Source organism: Telmatherina bonti (assembly GCF_933228915.1).
Source record: "Telmatherina bonti genome assembly, chromosome: 20".
NCBI classification, from domain to species: domain Eukaryota; kingdom Metazoa; phylum Chordata; class Actinopteri; order Atheriniformes; family Telmatherinidae; genus Telmatherina; species Telmatherina bonti.
The window spans coordinates 8,461,554-8,487,500 of record NC_136618.1 but is presented as its reverse complement, the minus strand read 5'-3'; the positions used below and the strand labels follow the sequence as shown (position 1 = coordinate 8,487,500).

The window sequence follows — 25,947 nt, the reverse complement described above, 5'->3', positions numbered from 1 at the left end:
ATTGTACAGCCCTTCAGTCAGTGGAAGCTGTTGTAAATAAACTTGATCTCGAACAAGCATCTGACCTCAGAGTCTTCAGCTGACAGTGTGGACTCTCCAGGAGACCACACAGTTGTTTCACTCCTGAATCCTGCAGGTTGCTGTAACTCAGATCCAGTTCTGTCAAACTAGAGCGTTTGGACTTCACAACTGTGGCCAGAGAAGTGCAGCTGATCTCTGACAATCTTCCGCCCAGTCTGACAAAGAATAAATCATGTAAGTCAAAGCTAACATAGGGAGCAGTCGAAAAGTTAGTGAAACACAATTTTGTAATAAAATATTACTTGTTAGTCATAGTAAATAACATCAAAAGGGCATAAATCATTTACTTAAATGCAGAAAAAAACATGTTATCATGAAGAGCCTCTGAGTGGATCAGTATGTAGAAGTACAATTTTTCTATCAGCAGTTTCATTATTTTGAAATTTTACTTTCTTTTATAACACATAACAAGAACTTTGTTTCCACCAACAGGCTGCTTTGATTAGTTCAGGTACGAATGCATTATTGTACTCTCCACTGTCAAAAATTAGGAAGAGTTCCAGGATATCTGATGTGAACTATCCCACCTGTTTGGAACCCATAAGCTAGTGTCCCAGTCTTACCAATATTTTTTAGTAATCCACAGATCTTTTAAAGAGTCATCCCTTCCTGTGTGACTTGGCACTAAATACAAAGCAACAATATAACTGTGTTCACTGTGGGTTTTTTTGTTTTAAGTATGAAAACAAGACGAAAGAACAGAAACTGCTGGATGTCCACCATTAAAGTTCTTAATTTCTGTCACATTCTTCTTCCATTCAGAGTTACTATGAAATAACACATCCACAGCTTACTTATCTATTGTTATGGGTTAGATACGCCCCCTAACACATAAAGGTACAGTTGGCTGTGGAAACACAAACAGCAAACATGATTTACCAAACCACACCAAACTATCCCAGACCAGCTGGTGGAAACAGGGATTAAAATGTTTCTGACCTCAGAGTCTTCAGACGACAATGTGGACTCTCCAGAAAACAACCAAGCTGCTTCACTCCTGAATCCTGCAGATCGTTTGAGCTCAAGTCCAGTTCTGTCAAATAGCAGGGGTTGGACTTCAGAGCTGAGACCAGAGAGTCACAGCTGGCCTCTGACAAGTTGCAGTTATTCAATCTGAATAGAGAATAAAAGACATGAAGTTAACAAGACACAGAATAAAACTTTCAAACTTTAGTCTACTTCTAAAAATTTCCTGGAAATAGAATAAAATCTGTCTATAGCTTTGTAAATTATGCAGCTAAGAGACAGACAGACAGACAGACAGACTGACGCCGCTGAAAACATGAGCTCCACCCAGGCAGTGCTAATTATTAATTCTGGAAATTCAGATGATGCCCCATAATTTAGCTCTTATATTTATCTCTAATGACCATTTCTAATTGTTTATGGGCCCTTAATAATGACTAACAACTAAGCAAGGTCCCATCAAACTCCCAAACTCACATCAAATTGATTTTATTGCACGTTCAGACTCCAAAAAAAAATAAAAATAAAAATAAAAAAAAAACCTTATCAACTGGTGTCCACTACTCAAAGCAAAAAATATTTTCAAATGGATGAAATACACACAATTTATGAAAACAAAATTCTGCATACTTTATGGATAACTAGAAGCACTGAGAGAACACACATCTCCATCAGTTTGTCATTTTTTTGCCAATAATTATAGGCATTCATTTTAAGTTAATAGAACAACATTGTCTCCATCTCAGAGTAAAAAGGAATTTAATCAAACATTTTATCCAAATCTGTCTCTTTGTGTGGCCCTGTGATGGACTTGTGATTTGACCAGGTGTGTCTGCTTCTTGCCCAATGATTCCTGGGATAGACTTCAGCTTTTGTGGTTAAAAATGTATGGATGGGTGGATTTCCTCCAAATCTATCCATATGTTTTTGAGTTGCTGTGTGTTGCTAACAGATAGACCAACACATCTGAATACATGACCTCTGGTGGTGGTGACAAACATTATAGCCCAAACAGTGTTGGAAATATCATCCACTGCATTATTATTATTATTATTATTATTATTATTATTATTATTAATAGTATTATTATATGTGGCTGGTTGAGCCATTTCCAAGAAGTGTAAATATTAGATAACTGCGTTTGAACAACAAACTGAATCTTCCAAGTAAACTTTTATTTAAACAATTTTAACTGCAGTGGGCTCTTTCTGACTCTTTCTGACTTCAACTTAACTCTGCCTCTGTTTGATCAACATACAAAGCTTATTAATATCAAAATAATAATAATAACAATGCAGTGAATGATATTTTCAACATTGTTGGGGCTATAAGGTTTTTCACCTCCACCATGGCAGGGATCATGTATTCAGCTCAACTTCCTGCCTCTATTTGATCAACATACAAACCTTCAGACTTACTCAGATAATGTTAAGCTACTTACTATCTCAACCTCAAAAAGCTGGAACACTACATCCAGTATCCAGTTCTGACATTCAGTTTTGGCCCATTTGCACAAATTCCTTCAGATAGTCTCAGTCTTTTGACAACTTCATGCACTGTAGGAGATGGTGGGATCATAACAGTCCTTGAAACACACTGAACACTATACTGAAATTGCTCCTTAATTTGAGATGCAGTTTGCCGCAGATTGGTCAGCCTCGGAGAGAATCTGCTTTTCTTAAATGCTTCTTTTATATCCAGTCATGTCTCTGACCTGTCACTAACATCATTTCTTATTAAATACTCCTCCAGTTGTTTTTTTTTATTTATGTTGATCACTTTTCCAGCCGTTTGTGTGCCTTTTTCCAACATTTCATAGATGTCTTGCTATGATCAAATTAAAAATGTGCTAATATTTTCCATGAAATGCAACTATAATATCAGTGCAGGGTTAAATATTGGTATCTGACCTCAGAGTCTTCAGCCGACAGTATGGATTCGAGAGAAACCAGCACAGCTTCTTCACTCCTGAATCTTGCAGGTCATAATTTCCACCTAGGTCCAGCTCTCTCAGTGAAGAAGGGTTGGACAAAGGTGAGACCAGAGAAGGACAGCTGATGTCTGACAATCCGCACCGATTCAATCTGAAAAAAACAATGAGATACGTGAGCAGACAGTAATAAGATGCAGGTTGAAATGGTCAAACAGAACAAGTGAAGAAGAACAGTCATTATTAATGATAACGTGCTGCTGCCTCGTAGAGACAGCTCTTCAGCTGCTTGGCAGAGTACAGACCTCTGCCAAGCAGCTCATTTCCACTCATATTATGATTTCCCTATTATGTTCTAGTCCAGGGGTCAGCAACTCCAGCTCTCATTTCCACAGTGGAAAGGAGAAAAACATTCCCAGATTTATTGGTCCTCCTGATGATTGTCAATTTTGTTTTCCTGACAATGTTGCAGATGGTTTTCTGTTTCCTTACAAGTGGTGCACCTGGTTAATTGGTTTTTCCAGTTTAGACTGAACAGCTCATGCTGTTACTTTCTATTTGATATATCCTTCTCTCTTTTGCCCTCTTTTCCCTTTTTTAAATTTACTTTCTCCTTTCTTTCCCCTCCACCCCTCTCATCAGCAATAATTTGTTAATTCACGCGTTCCAATATTTTGCTGGACAACCTTTAACCTTGATTACGGCAGCATTCACTGTGGCATTGTTTCGATGAGATTCTGGAGAGTCCCAACATGTCTTTCGACCCAGTCTTGCATTAATTTTCACCAAGATCTTAAATTGCTAATGGGAGAGTCCAACCACTGTGCAAAACTTTATTCAGCATATTCCAGACTTTCGATTGGATTCTGGTCTGGATATTGTGGTGGGCAATTCGCATGTGAAAATTATGTTTAATGGTCCCTGAACCACTCTTTCACAATCGGAGCCTGTATAATCCTGGCATTTTCAGCTTGGAATATGGCTGACCCATCAGAAAGAAAATCCATTGATGGAATAACATGGTCATTAAGGATATTAAAGAAGTAGGCTTACCTTATTCTTTGGACACATAGTGGTACTGAATCTAGAGTTGACTTAACTACAGCAACTTCATCTGCCTCCCTTCTTCCATCACTCCAGAACATGGTAACTCTGGACTCATCACATAACCTTCCATTTTCCAGCATTCCAATCTGCATGCTTCCAAACAAAATGAAGCTGTTTTCTGCTTTAACCTCACAAATTTTCTTTAGGCTACACAGTCCAAATACTTTGAGTTCCCTTTGTTACACATAAAACTTCACTCTTGAAGTCTAACATTAACTTTATTCATTACTGCCATGTTATCCCACAAAAACAAAAATGATTCCCCCACTTCTGTTCCTCTTTATAATAAAGTAGCAGGACTTCCAGCTCATTCACAATAACAGCACACATATGTGAAAACCATAAAATGTGTACAGAAATATCTTTTGACCTAAACACAGTTACTTGTAAATGTTCTCACTTTCACTAGTAAACACAGTTCTTCTGCTGTGTTTCTTCCATTTGATTTCATCCAGCTTTCACGTGCCAGGTAGCCTGTGTATAAATGTTGCTATTTCACACACTAAATTTTCTGCCTAAGAAGAAATTTCCCACAAATTTTTAATGGCAATGAACCAAACCAAAGAGTAATAAAAACAGATTTTAACATAAAAATCTTTACTTTAGGTCAGTAGAATAATAATGTCAATACAATGTTTACATCAGCATACAATGAAAACATGTGTCTGACCTCACAGTCTTCAATCTGCAGTTGGAAGTCTGTAGAAAAGCCATCAGCTGCTTCACTCCAGGACCATTCAGCTCATTTCCAGTGAGATCCAGCTCGACCAGTTGGGATGACCGGGACTTCAGAACAGAGACCAGAGAAGCACAGCTCACCTCTGAAAAACTGCAGTACTTCAATCTGAAAAGAGAATAAAACATTTAATATCAAGTCAGCAGTACGCATATTGAAACAAAGAATCGGTGAAGAGCTCTCATTAACATCAATGCACTTAAGCTATTTCAAACTGATTCAAACACCAAGGACGCATAATCAAGTTATACCTAATATTAAATTACAGTAAGTCATGTTAAAAGAGTTAAAATGACAAGAAATTCTGTTTATGGCTGATGGACAAATAAGAAAAACAACTTTGCCATGATATGTGGATCCGTCTAATATAAATCTCAAGTTCACAGTTTAATTTCATTATTATATTCATCTAAAACAGAACTGACACATGATGTCTAACCTCAGAGTCTGCAGTTGACAGAATGGACTCTCCAGAATATCACAAATCTGCTTCATTTCTGAATCCAGCAGTGTATTCCAACTCAGGTCCAGTTCTATGAGATGGGAGGGGTTGGACTTTATAGCCAAGACCAGAGAAGCACAGCTGCTTTCTGAAAAATGGCAATCCTCCAGTCTGAATAAAGAATAAAAGATGCTAACTGAAGTTAACAGGATGCAGGTTAGAAAATATCAATCTGAACCTGAGAATAAAGTCTGAACAAAGAGTAAATCATGCTCTCCGTGTAATAGGAATCTGTAGTAAATCACTGTTCCTTCATGAACTTATCTAGTTTCATAAGTTCACATCAGTTCAATGCCCAACAAAAACACAGTGACTGACCTTAGAGTTTCCAGTCTACAGAGTGGACTCTCGAGCAAACCACAAATCTGCTTAGTTCCCCAATTCTCCAGATGAAAGATGTTTATGAGGTCCAGTTCTGTCAGAAGTGAGGGGTTGGACTTCAGAGATGTAAAAAGAGAAGCCCAGCTGACCTCTGACAAAAAACAGGTCTTCATTCTGAGTGAAGAGTAAAAAAGAGTGTCCTGAAGCGAGGGAGACATTAAACTGTGCATAGTAAACTGATAAATAATATTATGATGGAAACTCTTTTAATTACAGTGCATTTGGAAATTTTTCACACATTTTATGTTAGACTTATTAGCCCCACCTAGAAATAGGCGGATGTTATGTTTTTGCCAGCATTTATCTTTCTGCTTTTTAGCAACGCTACGTAAAAACTACTGGATGGAGTTTAATTCTTTTCAGAGAATGGGCTTTGGTCCAATTTAGATTCCATAAAAACTTTGGGCGTGATCTGGATCACTATCTTGAACCTGAAATATTTTTAAAGATTCTTTATAATTGTGAGATAGCCGTTTTTTCAGCCTATATGCATATAAAGCCACAAGAATCCAGGAGAAGTTCCTGACAAGTTTCACAAGATATGAAAAATAGATCTGGAAACTGACAAAATTCTTAAATACTATTATCCAGAACAGGAACAGATAAAAGACTTTTGGAATTTTCATCACTGAAAAACAACAAATTAAATTATAAACATGCAACAGACATACAATATAGCCAACTGAACACTGTGAATCCATTTTCATTTTATTTCTGAATTTAATGGTGTTTAAAATAAATGTAGGACTATAATCTAGATCATATATCATAATGTGGGTTGAAATAAGCTGTTTGGCGGAGGTCTGCACTTGACAAGTGCTTTTCTAGTTCCAAAATGAATAACTTTATTTTAATCTGAAAAACTCTACAAGCAATATCCCACATAAGAATATACATGGCTCAAAAAATAAAGCAAACACCTAAACAACACAATGTAACTCCAAGTCAACCACACTTGTGTGAAATCGAACTATATATATATATATATATATATATATATATATATATATATATATATATATATATATATATATATATTCCTTATTTGGTGCACATCTGGGACAAATGTACCTGGCCATTCATCTTCTTTTCACTGGGCTGATAGGACATGGGTGAGGGTGGTTGTGGGTGGGTGAAAGGGGACTATGGGTGTATGTGTGTGTTTTATCTATTCTGATGTAAATTGTTTTATAATGTAAAGCACTTTGTATTGTTTTAAGCACGAAAAGCGCTATAGAAATAAAGTTTTATTTGATATACATTTAGGAAAGTACCAGCCCAGTACCAGACATCAGCAGACCAATGTTATCCCTAACAATGAAGCAGTTTGGGGACAGCATCATGCTGTTGGAAAGTTTCTGAGCAACAGGCATTGGAGAGAAGGTTTAGATTTACCTAGTGAATAAAACCATCATAACTGGAAGTCCTGGAATTTTAGTGTTGGGAACCATTACCCAATGTAATGATGGATTTATTGCTGTCTGACATATTCAATGTATCATTTAAGAATTAGAAATAAAAACAGTGAGAGAAAATAAACGACTAACAGATGGCACCACTGAGGATTTTCGGTGTGTATAAAAACTTAATCTTAGTCCTCAATAAAAGCATGATGTCTGACCTTAGAGCCTTTATGTTACAGTCCACACTGTCCAGGAAACCACACAGCTGCTTGACATCAGAGTCCTGCATGTCATTGTGACTGAAGTTCAGTATCTTCAATTGGGAGGGACTAAACTTCAGAGCTCCAATCAGAGGAGCACAGCTGATCTCTGACAAAGTGTAGCGCTCAAATCTGAAGAGTAAAACATGAAGATTGTAGACAAGATAATCTGAATCAGTACAAAGTCAGCAGAACTACTTTGTTGTTCACATGCAAATTAGAGTTTAGAAACTGAAACTGATACACTGGTATGCATCAAGTGTAACATCAGTCTCCTTGATTTAACATAAATATGTGCATTGCTCTCTCCTTTGTTTTCATTTTGACAACAGACCTAGCCAAGCGAGCCTTGGTGCTAACCTTGCTTACGGAATGTTTTTTCTTTTAATTTGAGAAACAGAGTTAGATGTCAAGAATAATTAAGTTGGGTTTTAAAAATGTTGGAAATGTAAGATTTACAAAGACCCCACTCAGTGAACTAACTTCAGGGTTTGTAGGTTACAGTGTGGACTCTCCAAAAGGTCAGACAGCCCCTTTACATCCAAATCCTGCAGGTTGTTATATCTCAGGTCCAATTCTGTCAGATGGGATGGATTGGACTTCAGAGCGGATGCCAAAGCAACACAGCTGATCTCCGACAGCTTGCAAACACTCAATCTGAATTTTAAAAAAAATAAATAAATTAAAAAAAATGAGATGATATCAATGGGATAAAAGTAATAAGCTAATGACAGCTCCTGCTGCAAACAAGCTTGGGACAACCCAAGCTGCAGCACACAACTAAAACATAGTGTTGAACCTCAGAATCTTCAGTTTGCAGTCTGGATTCTCCACAAAACCACACAACTCCTTCACTCCTGAATCCTGTAAGATGTTCCGGCTCAAGTTCAGCTCTCTCAGATGGGAGGGGTTGAACTTTAGAGCTGAGACCAGAGAAGCACAGCTGATCTCTGACAAATTACAGCATTCCAATCTGTAAGACAAATCAACAAAAAAAGTGCACTTTCTTTGTGCTTTCCAAGACAAATATACAAATATAAAAGTAACATCCTTTTGTGTTAAGCTTGTTTGAGAAGCCAGAGATACTTTGATGGAGGTTTGTTACAAATTCCTGAGTCTAAGCTTGGCAACAAATTTTGATGTTAATATTCATCATAAAGATCTTTTTTAGGTTTAGGACATCAAGGAAGTTACAAAAACACTTGTGGACATTTGGTTGAAACCCAATGGATCTAAATACTATTTTTATCATGGCAAAAAAGACTAATAAAGCTTTATTAGGGTACCGAGTTCTCTTTTGTCATAAATAGTGAAAATCTTGTGACATGATTACAGGTCACGAAGCGGGTGGCTACTACATCCCAGTCCAGTAGCCACCAAAACAGAGTCCAACACAGCATTGACACACCAAGCAGCTTACAGGCGGCAAAAGGCTTGGAGAGAGATGACAGCAGCGGTGGAAGAGGAGCAGGAGAAAAAAATCTAAGGAACTAGAAAAGAAGCTGGAAAGATGAAGGTCACAGACACTGAAAAATAGAGCTACCATTCTCTGATTTAGCTTACAAAAAAAGAAAACTTACTAAAAAGAACATAACAGTCAAGTTATGTTTGTTCTTCCCTCATGGACAGCATGACCTGGATTTGATAGTTGTGTGGGGGGAAGCTTTTCACACCACTGCCTCATATATGAGACCAAGTCATTTTATATCAAAATGAATTATTAGCAGCATTTCCATTACATTCTTTTACAAAATAAAAGTGATATTTCTAAGTTATGATAGACAACAACTGGGATTGGCAGGTGTTTCCATTGAACAGTGTTTTGCGCCTAAGCCTCAATTCTCTTAATATCTCATGAGCAAGACGAGCTTTAACAAGAATTGCAGCTTATGCAAGGTAGCCATGTATTGTTATTTTGGGATTTTCTACTTGCTGCAGAGAATTTGCTACAGCTTTTCCAAGCATTTGCCCTCATTTTTTTCTAACACTCTGAAATTTGCTATTGTTTGTTCCATACTGCACAATCTTTACAGAAAATGAACTGGTCACAACCCCAGAAGAGACCTTTAGGGTCCCGTAAATGCAAAAAAAGTGTTTCCATTACATTTCTGCAATATGTTTCTGTATTGAAATGTCTGACAAACCATTTCAAGAGCATAAAAACTTTTTTAGTGATATTTGAAACTTTTTTTAAAATGTAAGTATTTTCGTGTTTTGTAGCAGTATTTAGAAATTCTAGGTTTAATAAAAACACAGCTATTTTCAGTAAACATCTGCTTTGTTGACAGGCCCCACAGTAACAAATCTTACTCTTACAATGTATAAATGCTAAAAGGCTACACTGGTAATGTATGTGAATTGGTAAACTAACCTCAGAGTCTCCACATTGCAGTTGGGACTTTTTAGTTTGTCAGAAAGCTGTTTCACTCCCGAGTCCTGGAGACTATAGTTCTTACTCAGGTCCAGTTCAGTCAGATGGAGGAAGTTGGACTCCAGAGCTGAGATCAGTGAAGTGCAGCTGATTTCTGACAAACTGCAGTTTGTCAGTCTGAATTAAAACATGACAACAAAAATATAAACAGATGGTTTTCCCAAAACATAAACAGAATCAGTGACATTTCATGACTATTATGTTAAAAGTCGACAGACAGCAGGTGATTTTGATTTAAGGGAATTTTTCTTGATGCAGTTCAATAAATTTACAATGAATGTCAGTTCTTAAAACAGCTTTTTACAAGGCACACCTTTGCTGCTTCTTCAGAGTAGTACATGTCCTATTATGATGCAAACTTTCTGTGGCTTGCAACCACAAAAAGGACACAAAGATATCTCATCCAACATAAATACAAAGTTATTTTTACAGTTTAATTACACAACTCTAACCTCAGACAAACAACAACACAAAGCATACAATTATTTTAAAGGTAGAAAATATTCATCCAAAATACCACAGCGGTCTACTAAAGACCTATCACGCTACTGCTTCCATAGAAATTAATATGGTTTAAAAGGAGCAATGTGCTGCTAGTGTTCAGTACAGATATGTTTGAATAAAGTCACTTTTCTGCTGTTCAGTTCATTAGAATGAAATAAAAATGGCACTAATGCATTGGTTTTGTCTTTTTAAAATAAATAGCAAAATATCTCTATGTCCCAGCATTACAATTTTATTTTGGAAAAAAAATTAAGAACATGATGATTCCAATGATGTCAAACATGGCAACCAATGTACCACAGTGCAGTTCACAAAATATAAATCATACTACAACTTAACTGTTAAGTTTTTGCTGTAAAAGACGGTTTGACAATCCAATAAATCATGAGTCAAATCAGATTGTTTTTACATGCGTCCGCATTTTGGCTTCCTTTTTATAAAACACAATGACATTATAAAATACAGTATGATGTAACATTATGATGATGTTCATTGGAAGTTTTGACAGCGTTGCTGAAAAGTTGCAGTCTATCCCAGCAGTTAGCAAGGAAGTGGCAGGGTACAGCCCAGGCATGTCCCCTTGTCACACAGAAAGACAAGCAAGCGCTCAGTCTCAAACTCACTCCGAAAGACATAATGACCTAACATTTGTGTCTTTGGACCATGGGAGTAAGCAAACATGGGGAAACATGCAGACAACTCCCTGCTCAAACCTCACCTCAGGTACCTTTTATGCTGTGAGGTGGCAGTGAAAACCACTGTGATGTCCAGACCAATGGCCACAGATGTAAAAAGGTGGTAAAAGCACCACATTGTCAGTTACTTAGTTTTCTTTAGATTTAAACTTCGTTTAAATGCTTTGGTTTCTTTTTTGTAAGCGTGCACATTTAAGGAGCCATTGTATTTTCAACTGTTTATGTATGTTTAATCTTCTATTTTTTTCTTACTGGTGCTGAAGGGATTAGCTTGGGCATTGGGGGGCAGGAGTGTGCACAGGAAGGAAGCTGGTGAACAGGAAGTGCCACAAGCCCTTGGGAAGACCTCAGCCTCAGAGGGGGGGATTAAAAGTTTAGTTTAGTTTCTTTAAATGTTTGTTCATTTACTTTTCCATTTTTGAGTAGTTTGGGTTTACCTTTTGTTAGTAGTTTTGTTAAGAGTAATTAAGCTAACAGTTAGGTTCTGTTTCTTTGTCTAGTTTGTTAGCATGTTTAATGTGTTACCCCATATGTTCTGTAACTGGTCTGATCAGCCAGTATTTAAGTTCTCCTTTGTTTCTTGTTTGTTAGGTCAGTATGTTTTTTGTGTTATGTCGATTATGTTCCCTAATCTGTTAGTTTAGTTATTTTCAGACTTTGATTTAGGTTTTGCTTAGTTGACCTCTTTTAAAGGCCTAATTCATTTATATTGTTTGGGCAAATAAAACCCTTTTCCTTTGAAGCCACCTGTGTTCCTTTTCCTTCGCCAGCTTGGTCCCTCACAACCACCATCATACACCACCCTTACACATATCACAGGAAGTAAACTGCACAGTGACCAGCCATCGCAAAGATTACAGTAGGGAATATCTGATTGATAAATTTGCTCATTACTTTCAGAAGTAAAGGTAGCCTCAGTCTACCTTGCTGAGATTTAAATCTCCTTTCGCAGTACATATCCTTCTGAACAGATGGACAGCTGTCCTGACCAGGGATCTGGCTCAAGTATTGTCTGATATCCTCTTCACTTCCTTGTGTTTACTACACTTGTGGAGAATCTGTGTCTACTCATAGATTATCCCCCACTGCATTTAAATGTAGACACAAAAGTTGTGTGTAGAGGTGAAAAAACCTCAGTTACAAGTCAAAGATTGAAAATATGTAGTCTCTAGAGTGAGGAAACTAACCTCAGAGTCTTCAGCTGACACTCTCCTTTCTTAAGAAAACCACAGAGCTCCATCACTAGTGAATCTTGCAGCTTGTTTTCACTCAGGTCCAGATGTCTCAGATAGGACGGGTTGGAGTTCAGAGCTGACATCAGAGATAGAAAGATGGACTCTGACAAGTTGCAGTTCTGCAATCTGAATACAGACAAAGATGAAAAGTTAATCATATTTTCAATCTCCATAATCTCCATCTTTGCTACCATTGTTTTCAAATATCACTTTTTGCAGCTGCAGATATTTAGAAAATTAGAACATAACATGTCCATTATTGGAACATCCTTTCACAGTTTCCATATAAACATCTCTTTAGTTTTAAGTTTTGTTATTAAAGATGCAGCGTGAAACAATAAAAATCTATTAGAAACACATATTAGTCAAACATTTCTGCTGTAAAACAAAAATAGAACAGTGTTCAGAGGGTGATGAACATGAAAAAGATGAGGAATCAATCAATGTATGACACAAACATTTTAGATTCCAAGGAACACACCTATTACACGTATACACCCTGTAAGACTCAAATGTCTAAAAAATTATCAAAACATAATTTCAGTTTCGAGTTTTAACATTTTAAGGGTTGCCAGCTTCAACATCAGTAGTGATTACTCTTGTCTTGTGATATCTGATTGCAGCTATGACATAAGACTCTATGAGCAGACTGACATCAGTGTCACATCATGACATGAGTACTTTTATTCTAGCTGACATGGTAACAAATCAGAGTTTCTTCCTTGGTTGTATGACATGTGCCTTTTAACCGAAGTGTTGGCCATGCTGCAGGCATGTCACTTCAAAAGTTTTGGAGTAATGTTGATTTTTCCTGTGATGTACATAAACATCAAGGGAGCTGATTTTAACTCAATTAAATTCAATTTAAAATATATCATAATAAAAGGAATGTATGGCCACAATGGGGGCAGTTGCAGTTCTGTCAAGCTCAGGTCATCAAATCTCTGTGAGCTTGAGGAACCTCACCAGTATCTTAGCTGTTCCTGGGACTGCATTATTCTGGACAGAGATCTCTAATGGTGTTCCCAAAATCTGCTGGAATGAGCTGGAGCCATTAGTTACCTGGATGTTGTTTCTACCGTTAAGCTAACTTGTCAGGACTTGCCTTACTTATTGCAGGCATTCAGCTGTGGCAGCTTTCCCTGTGGCCTCTTTGTGGCTGCCATTTGCCTCTGGTATTCACTGGTACCTGTAGCTCTCATAGTTAAGCATCTGTTGATGTCTTGCTCATTCTTAGTGTACAGTTTAATGTCATCCATCCTTACTTGGTATCCACACAGCAGGTCATATTAATAGGCTTAAAGTTATCTTTAAAGCTAGTTTTCCACAACATCACTGAATTTGCATCAGAAGCACTTACTGTTGCTGACCTTGTACAGCAGGGGTTTACAACTCGTGGCCTACAGGCCAAAACCGACCCACTGATGATATGTGACCCACCTGATTATAGTGATTAAAACTGATTGCAAGTTATTCTTCAATGCGCAGACACAGTAGCAATGTGTTAAAAGAACAGCTGAGCCAGAGAGAGGAGTGAGAGACGCACAGCACTGCAGCTGTGTCGAGAGCAGAGGAAGTTGGTTGTTTAGCAGTGAATGTTTTGCTACAAGCTTTGTCAATAAAAAAAAAAACCACACAGCTCTTGTAGTTCCTGCAGAGTCCTGTGTCTGCTTCACCGCTGCTGGGTGAAGTGAAGGGAGTTTACTCTGAAGCTGCAGCTTCTCCTCCTCTCAGCCTCCTGAGCTGGTTTGGAGGTCGAAATTTTATCTACTACACCTACAATTTATTTCTTAATCACCATATAAAACTTCACTGATTAACAATCACTTAAATGTGGGGAAGAAAGTTAGAAAATATTCTGTCAGTCTTTGTACTATCACATATTTTATCTCTTTTATTAAATGCTAATAAATGTGGAATAGCTGTTTTACCATGCAAACCTTTTGATGTGTAAAAAATAAAAATAAATTTTGTCAGGCAAAGTGGACTAAAGAGGTTGACTTTATTTAGATATTTGGAACAGCTGAGCTTTCTAGCAAAGCAGGAGAAAATTTTAGACTTTTTCCATTTTAAATAATGATTTTGACATATTGGTTGGGAAAAACTATGAGAGAGCTGACCTTAAAGTTTCCAGTCTACAATTCGGACTCTCCAGGCCAGCAAACAGCTTATTCACAGAGGAGTATGCCATGTCATTTTGACTCATATCCAGTTCGGTCAGATGAGAGGGGTTGGACTTCAGAGCTGAAGCAACAATTTCACACTGAGCGTCAAAGAGTCGACAACCCACAAGCCTGGGAATAAAGAAGAAATTATATTTGTTGATAAAAGCAAACAGTGGGCATCATAAACACAAACTCAATTGTATGTGATGACAAAACATAACGGGAAAGAATAACGGACATCTGATCTTCAAATCCATATTTTACAGATCAAACCTCTTAATCTTTATCCGTGCCATCACAATTATGTTACATACCACTTAACAAATGGAGCTTCAGTTGTTTATTTCTGCTAGATGCAACAACCTCTAATTTGAAACAGACACAGATGGCCATAAATATTTGCCAGATGTGACAACAAAGATTAACAGGAGATCTTAAATATGTTTTTGAACTACAGATGTTTAAAACTTGAAAAGATAAAAAAAAAAAAACTTTTGCTTGCAAAAATGAGAAAGAGCTAGAGCTCACAGGTAAATTTACAACTTCACTGTGCAAACGAAAAGCCCAATGTTTCAACACTACCTGTGTCTTCATCAGAGTTTGACTGATGAAGAAAGACACAGCTGTTTTTGAAACGTCAGTCTTGTAGTTTGACAGAAAGTGGACCAGCTTGACCCAGACAGATTCTTGCTGTGAGGACACAGTGTGAACCACTATGTCACCATGAAGCCTCAAGAGTAGACAAGAATATTTGAAAAAACTAATAATCCACAGTTTCTGGTCATGTTGGCCAATACATTGACTCACCGAACCTTCCTGCAGTTCCTTACAGCTGGGATCAGTCTATCTCGCCCCCATTCTGTTGTGTTGTACTTCATCAGGTCCAACTCATCCAGAACTTCATCTGACATCTGCAGCATGTAGGCCAGAGCTGAACATTGTACCTCTGAGAGTTCCTTCTCAGATCTATTCTCTGACTTCATGAAATCTTGGATCTCCTGATAAACTGAGAGGTCGTTCATCTCCATCAGACAGTGGAAGATGTTGATGCTTCTGTCAGGACACACCTCAACACCCCTTTTGTCTTCACTTTTCAAGTTACTGATCACTTTTTTAATGATTTCTGGACTGTTCTCTGTCTGACCCAACAGGCCTGCTAAGAGTCTCTGGTTGGACTGCAGAGAGAGGCCATGAAGGAAACGAACAAACAGATCCAGATGGCCAGTTTTACTTTGAATGGAAAGACGTATGGATCTTTCCAAGAGTTCATCCAGAGACGAATACGTGTAGTATTGACCCAAGAGGATCTTCAGCACATCGGTCTTCTTGTTGATGTAACAGTGCATCATGTAGACTGCAGCCAGAAACTCCTGAACACTCAGATGAACGAAGCAGTAAACTGGTTTCTGGAAGATCACACACTCTCTTCTGAAGATCTCAGTACAAACTCCTGAGAACACCGAGGCCTCTGTGACATCAAGACCACACTGCTCCAGGTCTTCTTGGTAGAACATGATGTTTCCTTTCTCCAGATGTTCAAACGCCAGCCTCCCCAGCTTCAGAAGAACTTCCCTGTCAGCCTCCGTCAGCTCCTGTGGACTCGTCTCATGTCCCTCATGGTACTTGTTCTTCTTCCTCTTTGTCTGGACCATCAGGAAGTGTGAGTACATGTCCGTCATGGTCTTGGGCAGCTCTCCTCTCTGCTCTGTGGTCAACATGTCCTCCAGAACTGTAGCAGTGATCCAGCAGAAGACTGGGATTCCACACATGATGTGGAGGCTCCTGGATGTCTTCATGTGGGAGATGATTCTGCTGGACATCTCTTCATCACTGAACCTCCTCCTGAAGTACTCCTCCTTCTGGACATCAGTGAAGCCTCGTACCTCTGTTACCCTGTCGACACATGTAGGAGGGATCTGATTGGCTGCTGCAGGTCTGGAAGTGATCCAGATGAGAGCCGAGGGCAGCAGATTCCCCTTGATGAGGTTTGTCAGCAGCACGTTGACTGAAGACTTCTGTGTGACATCAGAAACAAGCTCAGTGTTGTTGAAGTCCAGTGAAAGTCTGCTTTCATCCAGACCATCAAAGATGAAGAGAAGTTTCCAGACAGCCAGCTGCTCTGCTGGGATCTTCTGGAATGTTGGATGGAAAACATGGAGCAGCTGGAGAAGACTGTACTGATCCTCTCTGATCAAGTTCAGCTCCCTGAATGAAAGCAGAACCACCACACTGACATCTTGGTTCTCCAAGCCCTCTGCCCAGTCCAGAGTGAACTTCTGCACTGAGAAGGTTTTTCCAACACCAGCGACGCCGCTGGTCAGAACCACTCTGATTGGTCCATGTTGGTCAGGTAAGGCTTTAAAGATGTCCTGGCATCTGATTGGAGTGTCATGGAGGGTGTTGATCTTGGAAGCTGTCTCCAGCTGCATCACCTCATGTTGGGTATTAACCTCTTCACTCTGTCCCTCTGTGATGAAGAGCTCAGTGTAGATCCTGTTGAGGAGGGTTCTACTTCCTGTTTCATCAGTTCCTTCAGTCACATGTTCACATCTCCTCCTCAGACTGATCTTATGTTCATCTAAAACCTCCTGCAGACCAACAGCTGCTGGAAAAAAGAACAAAAACATCACTTACTCTAAATGACAACCTTTTTATTCATCTGCACAAGTCTGGTTTTAAGAAAGTCCATCAGCAAATAGATGCTATGTTTACATTATCCGAATCTTTCACCACACTGAGGACAATATGAGCTTCTTGATAAAGCAGACTGGTCCCAGTATAAGCTGCTCCAGGTTTTGAAAAGCCAGTTAAACAATTAGATGAGACTGGATCCTTTAGGATGCCCTGACGAAAACATCAGAATGACCGCTCCTCTTCACAAACACCACTCATTGTCATCCTGTGAATTCCTTTTTTTCATCACTAAAATAATTTTCTAACAGTTGCTGAAAATATCAGTGTGAGAAAAATGGCTACAACAATCAGGATGTGTCAACACTGTTTTCAAACCGGTCAAAAGGCCAAAGTCAGTCCTAGAGGGCCACTGTCCTGCGGCTTTTCTGTGTATCCCTGCTCCAACACACCTGGCTCACATTAAATGGATCCAACAGCCAATGAAGTTTTGCACAATGACTGATTCATTTGAGTCCACTGTGTTGGAACAGGGATTCATGGAAAACCTTCAGGATGGTGGCCCTCAAGGACACCCAGACCATGGAGCCAGATCTGTTACAGATTGTGAACTTCTCGTTCTCCCAGAGCCAGTGAAAACAGCTGTATGTAGCTGATGAAAAAGTGTCTGCCTTACTTTTACTGGACCTCAGAGTTGCACTTGATAAAGTTTACCCTGATATATTACTCTAACAACTGGAGAGCTGGGTGGGCTATTCTGGCACTGTACTAAAAGGGTTCAAAATGTAATTGGAGATCAGGAAGTACTTTGTGTCAGTAGGTAACTTTACATCTGACTAGACAAGAATTACATTTGGAGTTCCCCAAGGTTCTATCCTGTGGCCTCTTTTGTTTAACATCTACTGTATTCACTCCCACTGACACGGGTCATAAACAACAACATTAGTTACCACAGTCATGCAGACTAGGGCTGCACAATTCTAGATAAAATGAGAATCACGTCTGTTCTCCTTAAATTTGAGATCACGATTCTCTCGTGATTTTTTCCTATATAAATATTTATTGCATGTATTACTGGCACATCAACTTTGCAACAGCTGACACTGAACATAAAAACAATATATGTCTCTCGCTTCTCTTACACACACAACCTTTGAATAATTTTAATAGTAACATTTTTTTAAACAATATTTCTTCTGTGCATAAGGTAGGTATGTTTCTTAAAATATAAACAACAGGAGGGTTGGACATGAATCTAGAAATTTCACACAACAGTCCTTTGGTTAAATTTGATATTCTGACATTTAGCAAGAGGACAAAAGTGATTTACGCAATGTGGGTCTAAAGGTATTCAAAATCTACTTTTTTTTTTTCAAGTGATAGCCTATTTCAATGGCAAAATTTAAAAAAAAAAAAAAAAACTTTAAAAAAAAAATCCAACAGAAAAGAGTTTATTCATTCTACTCAACATATTTAGGGTGGTTTTGACTCACCTTTTGTTTCTCCCACATTATTCCTCTCTCCTACAACATCCATTACATTACACGCATATGGTCAATTATGCAAATTAGGCGATGATGTCGTTCAGTGACTTCTAGCAACTTTTAGAACAGCCAATAGGCACTTTTTTTTTTTTTTTTTCACTTTGGACCAGCAAAGTGACCCAAAAGAGATACTTTGGCAGTTACTTCATTTTGTTGTTGTTTGTTTGTTTTTTGATAGTTTTCTTACTTTTGATTTGTTTTTAGTAAAAGTAAAACATGAACATATGTTGGCAAAAACATAACTTTTTAAACTACTTACTGGACAGACAGTTTAAACTGGACATTAACAATCTAAATGGACCAAACAGAGACAACAGAATTATGTTAGTTTACATCCCCCTCTGTAAGCCAAAATGGGATCCGCAGTGGATTTGCACATGCACTATTCATTTTGACCTTGCACGGACTTGTGCAGGTGTCCTCTCTGGTCGTCTGACTAGCTGGGAGTGCTTTATGATAGGGAGGGGCTCCTGCTGCTCGTTCATGACAGTAACTGCTAAACAATATGTGGTTTCAAGTCAGTCGCGAAAACACCAGAAACGTCTCTAATAACTCCAGTGAAAGTCGCTAGATTTGTTGCTAGTCGCTTTTAACAAAAAAAAGTCACAAAGGGGGTTTCGAAAGTCGCCAGATTTAGCGAGAAAGTCGCCAAGTTTTTTCCTACCAGCTGGCATCTGTGTCACGTGGCATAAGGATCCGCTGCTGGCATTTGTTGAGGGAGAAAGAGGAAGCACTTGTTTTTATGCAGGTGATGTTCCAGTTTGAAATGCGGTACTTTTTTTTTTTTTTTTTTTTTTAATCGTCTTCATTTGAAAATGAGATCGTACACAAGTGTGAATCGAGATTGCTATTTTTTTAACAATTGTGCAGCTCTAATGTGGACGACATACAGATGTTTATTACAATGTCACCAGGAGACCAAGGACCTGTACACACTCTTTAAAAATACATTGAAGAGATGACTGGATGTGCTTAACTTGTTTTTCATTGAGAAAATGTCCCACCTTTCAAGATGCTTAAAGCTGATTCTGTTCACTTTAAATTACTGACATTTTAGAATACTGATCAGTTCTGAGGTCTAATGACCTGCTACAGCTCGCCTAATCACCACAGTCACTTCATGATTATATTACACTTCAACCTCCATTAGATCAACTCTTCCAGGTTCCTGATAGTGTTCAGCAACGTTATCTGTCCAGAATCTGAAGCCTCTACCGATATGGTGATCTCACCTGGAACCAAGCCTCACTGTTAACCTCCTATTATGTTGGGATCAGTTACGTACAGACAAACTGTATCAAACTGTGCATCATCTGGGTTTCTATCTCTATTTTCTGAGACACTGAACATGGTGAGCAACATTAGATCAGTTATCCTGGAAGCTGGAGCATCCACACGTTATGGATCTGTTCAGCTCTGTCTGCATGCATATGTTCCACCCCTTCCCTTATTCTTCAATACTTATTTCTCGTTTTCAGACTTTTCTAAATAAAGTGAACAAATCTACATTTATAGAAGACGATGTTTGGAAAGTAATTGCATATTTGAAGCATTCTTGCATTAAAGACCTTTGATTTAGTTTCTGACAGATACATTTATCAAGGAAAATTTATATTGATAAAAGGAAAACTTGCGATATAAGCGAACAAATAAAAATTCTCTTACGTTGTGTTTGAGGCTCCAGGTTCATTTCTGAAGTGTGCAGGTATGGACTCTTATCTCCAGGAAGAACAAAAACTGGTTTCTGACTCAGTTTGGTATGCCTCTTCCTTTACAACATCGCTGATGGGGGCTTCAGTCAGTCTGCAAGGTGAACCAGCAATGTTTACATCTGATTCATTCACAAATGGGTTTTATCCACCTGGCTGATCTGTGTTGTGTAATGCACAGAAAAGTGTCAAATTATTATTCATGTTTTGACTGTTTTATGGGAAAATAAAGTGCATCTCAAACCAAGCCAAAGGTTTATCTTTCACACTTGAATTCAGTCTCTGTTCTGCTATATTACACAGTAATGTCAGTTTGTGGCGGCTGACTGATACTACAGAAATCAAAACAATGACAATGTTGTCCTGTATACTTACTTATCCTTGTTTTCATTTCACAAAATGCTTGAAAAGTAAATGGTACAGATCAAATATTCCAGAGGAGCATTTGCTAACTGATTAAGTTAAATAGCAACATGTTAGTAACATGACTGGGTATAAAACGACCATTTCAGAAAGGCAGAGTCTTCCAAATGTAAAGATGGAGTGTAAAGACTCAGCAAAAGGAAGCCATAAAAAACCAGAAACCTCAAGATCAGACAAGTAAGACTTCATCTCAAGCTGCTGTAACTGGAAACACAATGTCAGGTTCTGGCAACTAGTTCGTCTGTGAAAGCAAGAATAAAGAGGTGATAATATCTGAATTACTTTATCGGAAATGATTGAGAGTGAATGAACATACCAGTGAAATAAGGAAGATCCTTCTTTTTCCTCTATACAGAGCTGCAGATGACAGATCTGTAATGCTGCTTTGCAGGGTGGGACCAAGAGAACCAGCTCTCCTTACAATCCTTCCAGGGAAAACAAGTCTAGAATACAAAATCCATTCCAAAACAATCCAAGATCCAACCTAACAGAAAATAAGGCGAAAGCAGAGAATACAAGACTGAGCCTGAAATCCACAAATCAGGTAAAAGTTCTATCACACACAGTCGATCCACAACTACCACCATGTTCTCTGGACCAAGGCTCCAAGAACGGGACAATATTCCTCTCCTAGAACTCCAGCAACTGGTCTCCTCACTTCCGAGACCTTTATAGACATTTGTTGAAGGAAGAGGAGATGCTACACAATGCTAAACATAATCCTGTTTCTTTCACCAGAGATCTTCGTAGCTGCTTTTTTAATGCCAGGAAATGACTTAAAAGCTGTGCAGACTCGGTCTCACATCGGAGAGTCCCGGAATAGTTGAGCAGTTGCCAAGTCAAGCTGAAAGCCGCAGATGTTTCCTCTTTCCTCAATAACTTTGCTACAATTAGCTAGAATTAGACCAGTAAGTCGATCAGTTCGCCTTTCTGTATAACAAAGATACTGGTTTCAATTCAAAGAGGCTCAACTTTTATATTTGTTTTGTTTTTTTCTTTGAATAGGACTTCCTAAACAGAGCAGTAAAGCTCTGCAGCTCATCCAGAATGCTGCTGCTGGAGCTTTAACTAGGACTAGTATCTAAACACATCACATCAGTTTTATATCTACACTTGTTTCCAATTTACACTGATTTTAAAACCCTGCTCATTTACAAACCCAGAACGATTTAGGAATACAGCTTTGATATGTTGAGGAAATAGCAGAGCTCTTAGATCCAAAGACTCACCTCAACTTCTCCAGGCCAAAGTCCAGGCCAGAGTCCAGACCAGAGTCAAAACTAAACATGGAGAAGCAGCATAAACTGTTATTCTGCAGAAAAGTGGAACAAACTGCAGTGGAGGTTAAACTCTTACCACATGGAGAAACCTTTACATCCAGATTAAATCCATTTCTTTCCTCTGATGCCTTTCCATAAAATCTGCACAACTAACTCATGTTGTTTTTAATAAGTTTACCGCATGGTTTTATTGTGATTTCAACAATTTGTCGATACCCTTTACTACTTTTAATGCTTCTTTGCACCATCTGAAATGCTCTTCATGTTTTATGTGAAGCACATTAGATTGTACATAAATCAAATAAAATAAATAAACTTGCCTAATATAACTTTATTCTTGCTTTTACATGGATCCAACTTTGACTTCTAATACTCCACAATTTTAGACAGAATTATTCTTGCTATTTAAGTAATGTGGTTTTAAAAAATCTCCAGATCAAGTATAAAGTTGATCACTTACATAGTTGCCAGTTTAAAATGAGAATATGGATTAAAAAAAAGCTGTTTTCAAAGGAAGAAAAAGTCGCCGCATTCAAGTGCGGTGTGGAAACTGCTTATCAAAGTTTTGTAGACTATTTACTTCCTGCACCTCAGATAAATAACAATAGCAAACGCCAACACCACGTTGTTTGCACAGTTCTGCAATTTTTTACACGATTGTATTTCCCCATAACAACAGATCTAACCTATCATCATGTCATACTGTCCGGAAATTTCAGTTTCTCTAGATGGCGGAAAAACTAAGAAATAAAGTCTCATTTTGTTTGTTGTTCTTACTGAATTAAAAAAAAAAAAAAAAAAGCCTTAAATTTCTTTTGTTTGTCTCGGTAAGAACTTACCGTCTTCCGAAGCTCTCATTTGCTGCAGCTGCGTTTGGGGCGCGACGTCAGACGTCATGAACGGGAAAACAGCCAGAAAAACACATCTTAAAAAAACGATTTCTTTAACTTAACACCTACTACAGCTGAACTATTTAGTAATTAATCTCAAAATAATTCGAGACTCCTGCAGATCGTTAGATAAAGATCATATTTAGTTTAAAGCCTAAACATCCGTCCAAACAAGCAGACTCCTCCTCACACACACGTCCCCCAAAACCCAAACAAAAGCGTTGTATAATGTGGGTAAAAATAGATACAACATAAACAACATATCAGACTTTTGACACATTTTACCATTTCATGGAGAATACGAACCTATTTTTAATGTGCTGCAGGAACAAGTCTGTAAAAAGTCGTTCCAGGATGACGTTAGGCATCGTTGGCATCTCCTCTTCCTCTAACATCTGTCTGTAAACATCTGGGAGGTGAGGAGAGCAGCTGGTCTGATGCAGGATTCCAGCTGCTCCACTGGACCATATTGCTGAATTTCAGCTTCCATGAAGCTCCAGATGGTTTGTACTGGTGGAAGGTGTGGACTGCAGCAGACCAGTTCTCCTGTTCCACCATCAGGATGTGGTTCAGCATGGTCCTGCTGGACCAGTTCTCCTGTTCCACCATCAGGATGTGGTCCAGCATGGTCCTGCTGGACCAGTTCTCCTGTTCCACCATCAGGATGTGGTTCAGCGTGGTCCTGCTGGACCAGTTCTCCTGTTCCACCATCAGGATGTGGTTCAGCGTGGTCCTGCTGGACCAGTTCTCCTGTTCCACCATCAGGATGTGGTCCAGCGTGGTCCTGCTGGACCAGTTCTCCTGTTCCACCATCAGGATGTGGTTCAGCGTGGTCCTGCTGGACCAGTTCTCCTGTTCCACCATCAGGATGTGGTTCAGCATGGTCCTGCTGGACCAGTTCTCCTGTTCCACCATCAGGATGTGGTCCAGCATGGTCCTGCTGGACCAGTTCTCCTGTTCCACCATCAGGATGTGGTTCAGCATGGTCCTGCTGGACCAGTTCTCCTGTTCCACCATCAGGATGTGGTTCAGCATGGTCCTGTTGGACCAGTTCTCCTGTTCCACCATCAGGATGTGGTTCAGCATGGTCCTGTTGGACCAGTTCTCCTGTTCCACCATCAGGATGTGGTCCAGCATGGTGGAACCTGCAAGGTCTTCCCTGAAAGAGACGTTGTCTGGATGGGAGCAGATGTTTCAGCATTGATGGAGCTTCCCAGATGTGGAAGCTGCCCACGCCATCGGCACTAATGCAACCCCATCCCATCAGAGATGCAGGCTGATAACAAGCTGGATGCTCCCTCTCCTCTTTAGTCTACAGGACATGCTGCAGACTAAAAGAGATTTTGTCCAGAAAAGTTAGTGTCGTTTCTGAAGCCTGTTCACATACAGCTTCTTCTCTGCGTTACAGCTTTGACCCGCATTAATAGATTTCAGGGTGAACTCTGTTTACAGACAAAGATTTGTGGACTGTTGTGGTGAAGGAGCTGAGCCAGAAGGCGAAGCTCTCGATTTACCAGTCGATCTACGTTCCTACCCTCACCTATGGTCATGAGCTGTGGGTCGTGACCAAAAGAAGGAGATCTGGTATACAGGCGGCTGGAATGAGTTTCCTCCGCAGGGTGGCCGGGCTCTCCCTTAGAGATAGGGTGAGGAGCTCGGTCATCCGGGAGGAGATCAGAGTAGAGCCGCTGCTCCTCCGCATTGAGAGGAGTCAGTTGAGGTGGCTCGGGCATCTGGTCAGGATGCCTCCTGGACCTCCCTGGTGAGGTGTTCCAGGCACGTCCCTCTGGGAGGAGACCCCGGGGAAGACCCAGGACACGCTGGAGGGATTATATCTCTCGGCTGGCCTGAGAACGCCTCGGGATCCCCCCGCAGAGTTGGCAAATGTGGCTGGGGAGAGGGAAGTCTGGGCTTCCCTGCTGAGGCTGCTGCCCCCGCGACCCGACCCCAGATAAGCAGCAGAAGATGGATGTACATTAATGGACCATCTGATTGGACCAGACCAGAAACCACTTCATTATGAAGGGAAACGAGCAGTTTGAAGGCCATGAATTTTTCCCACTTTTGACTTTAGATGGAAACTTTGCTGCTGCAAGAACGACACTCAGCAGTTACCAATAGGACCTCTAAAAAAGTGTTGAAACTTGAAAAATAACGCAACAATCAACACTCGTTGGGGTTCCCAAACTTTTGCATTAATCTCCTTGTCATGTTGTTGTAGGAGCTGGTGTAAAAAAAAAAAAAAAACATCCACACAAACACAAGTTGTTTCTTCAAGATGTAAAATATTTTATTTTCTGTAAATGATTCTAAATCAGATTCACCATATTTCCCAAAAACAAAACAAAAACATCACTTTGTTTACATCCATTAATAATAATAAAAAAAAAAGAACAAATCAAAAACAAGGCTTTTCTATCTGTACACATCAGCAGAGTCCTCATAAAACCTCGTATGTACACGGCAGCAGGACTCCGAGCTCCACAACACAAAGAGGCGGTGCTGCATTGGGCTTCTCAGACGCCTGCAGCCCAAATTCAGGGTGAAAAAAACAAATAAAAAAGAAAAAATGAAGGCAGGCCGAGGTGATGTCTGTCCAATCGGAAAGCAACACAAAGTGTCGTCAGCTGATGAAGGTGAGGATGAGGATAGTGGAGTGATTTCTAAACTTTGTGTCTGGTTTTTTATTTATGCTACAGATATTTACACGCTGCCACTCTGGACCTCGAACGCACCGCAGGTTTAGAAAATAGCTTCATTCAGTAATAAATACAAAAAGAACAAAATCTCTTATTTTACAGAAAATTAAAGACAAGGAGGAAGAGGAGGGGGAGGAAGATGAGGGGAAGGAGCGACTCGAGGAATCAAGTATGTCTGTTTTTATATTTTTTGTCGTTTTGTGATTTAGTGCAAGTTAAAGGACGACACATTCTGTTATTTCAGTGGCGTTTACACTCACATTTACATCTGTGCTCATCTTTACACGCAATTTACACAGAGGACCAGCCTCTTCTGTAGCCCCGCCCCTCTCCTGTCAATCTTAAAGCCCCACCCACCCCACATATATTACCACA

General features: G+C 39.3%; 1 protein-coding gene across 1 annotated transcript in view; it reads right to left on the bottom strand.

The window, feature by feature from the left end:
- The window catches only part of LOC306770763 (NACHT, LRR and PYD domains-containing protein 12-like), a 39,275-nt gene extending 16,428 nt beyond the window's left edge, over nucleotides 1-22,847 (bottom strand). The window contains exons 1-10 of the mRNA XM_079259691.1: nucleotides 22,823-22,847; nucleotides 21,933-21,983; nucleotides 21,020-21,187; nucleotides 20,237-20,374; nucleotides 15,204-17,001; nucleotides 14,352-14,525; nucleotides 8,201-8,339; nucleotides 7,850-7,884; nucleotides 1,021-1,194; nucleotides 66-236 (exon numbers count right to left, since the gene is read on the bottom strand). Of these exons, the coding sequence (XP_079115817.1) occupies nucleotides 66-236; nucleotides 1,021-1,194; nucleotides 7,850-7,884; nucleotides 8,201-8,339; nucleotides 14,352-14,525; nucleotides 15,204-17,001; nucleotides 20,237-20,261 (2,516 nt within the window). The 5' untranslated portion in view covers nucleotides 20,262-20,374; nucleotides 21,020-21,187; nucleotides 21,933-21,983; nucleotides 22,823-22,847. The remainder of the gene's footprint in view (nucleotides 1-65; nucleotides 237-1,020; nucleotides 1,195-7,849; nucleotides 7,885-8,200; nucleotides 8,340-14,351; nucleotides 14,526-15,203; nucleotides 17,002-20,236; nucleotides 20,375-21,019; nucleotides 21,188-21,932; nucleotides 21,984-22,822) is intronic.
- Nucleotides 22,848-25,947: the final 3,100 nt, after the last annotated feature.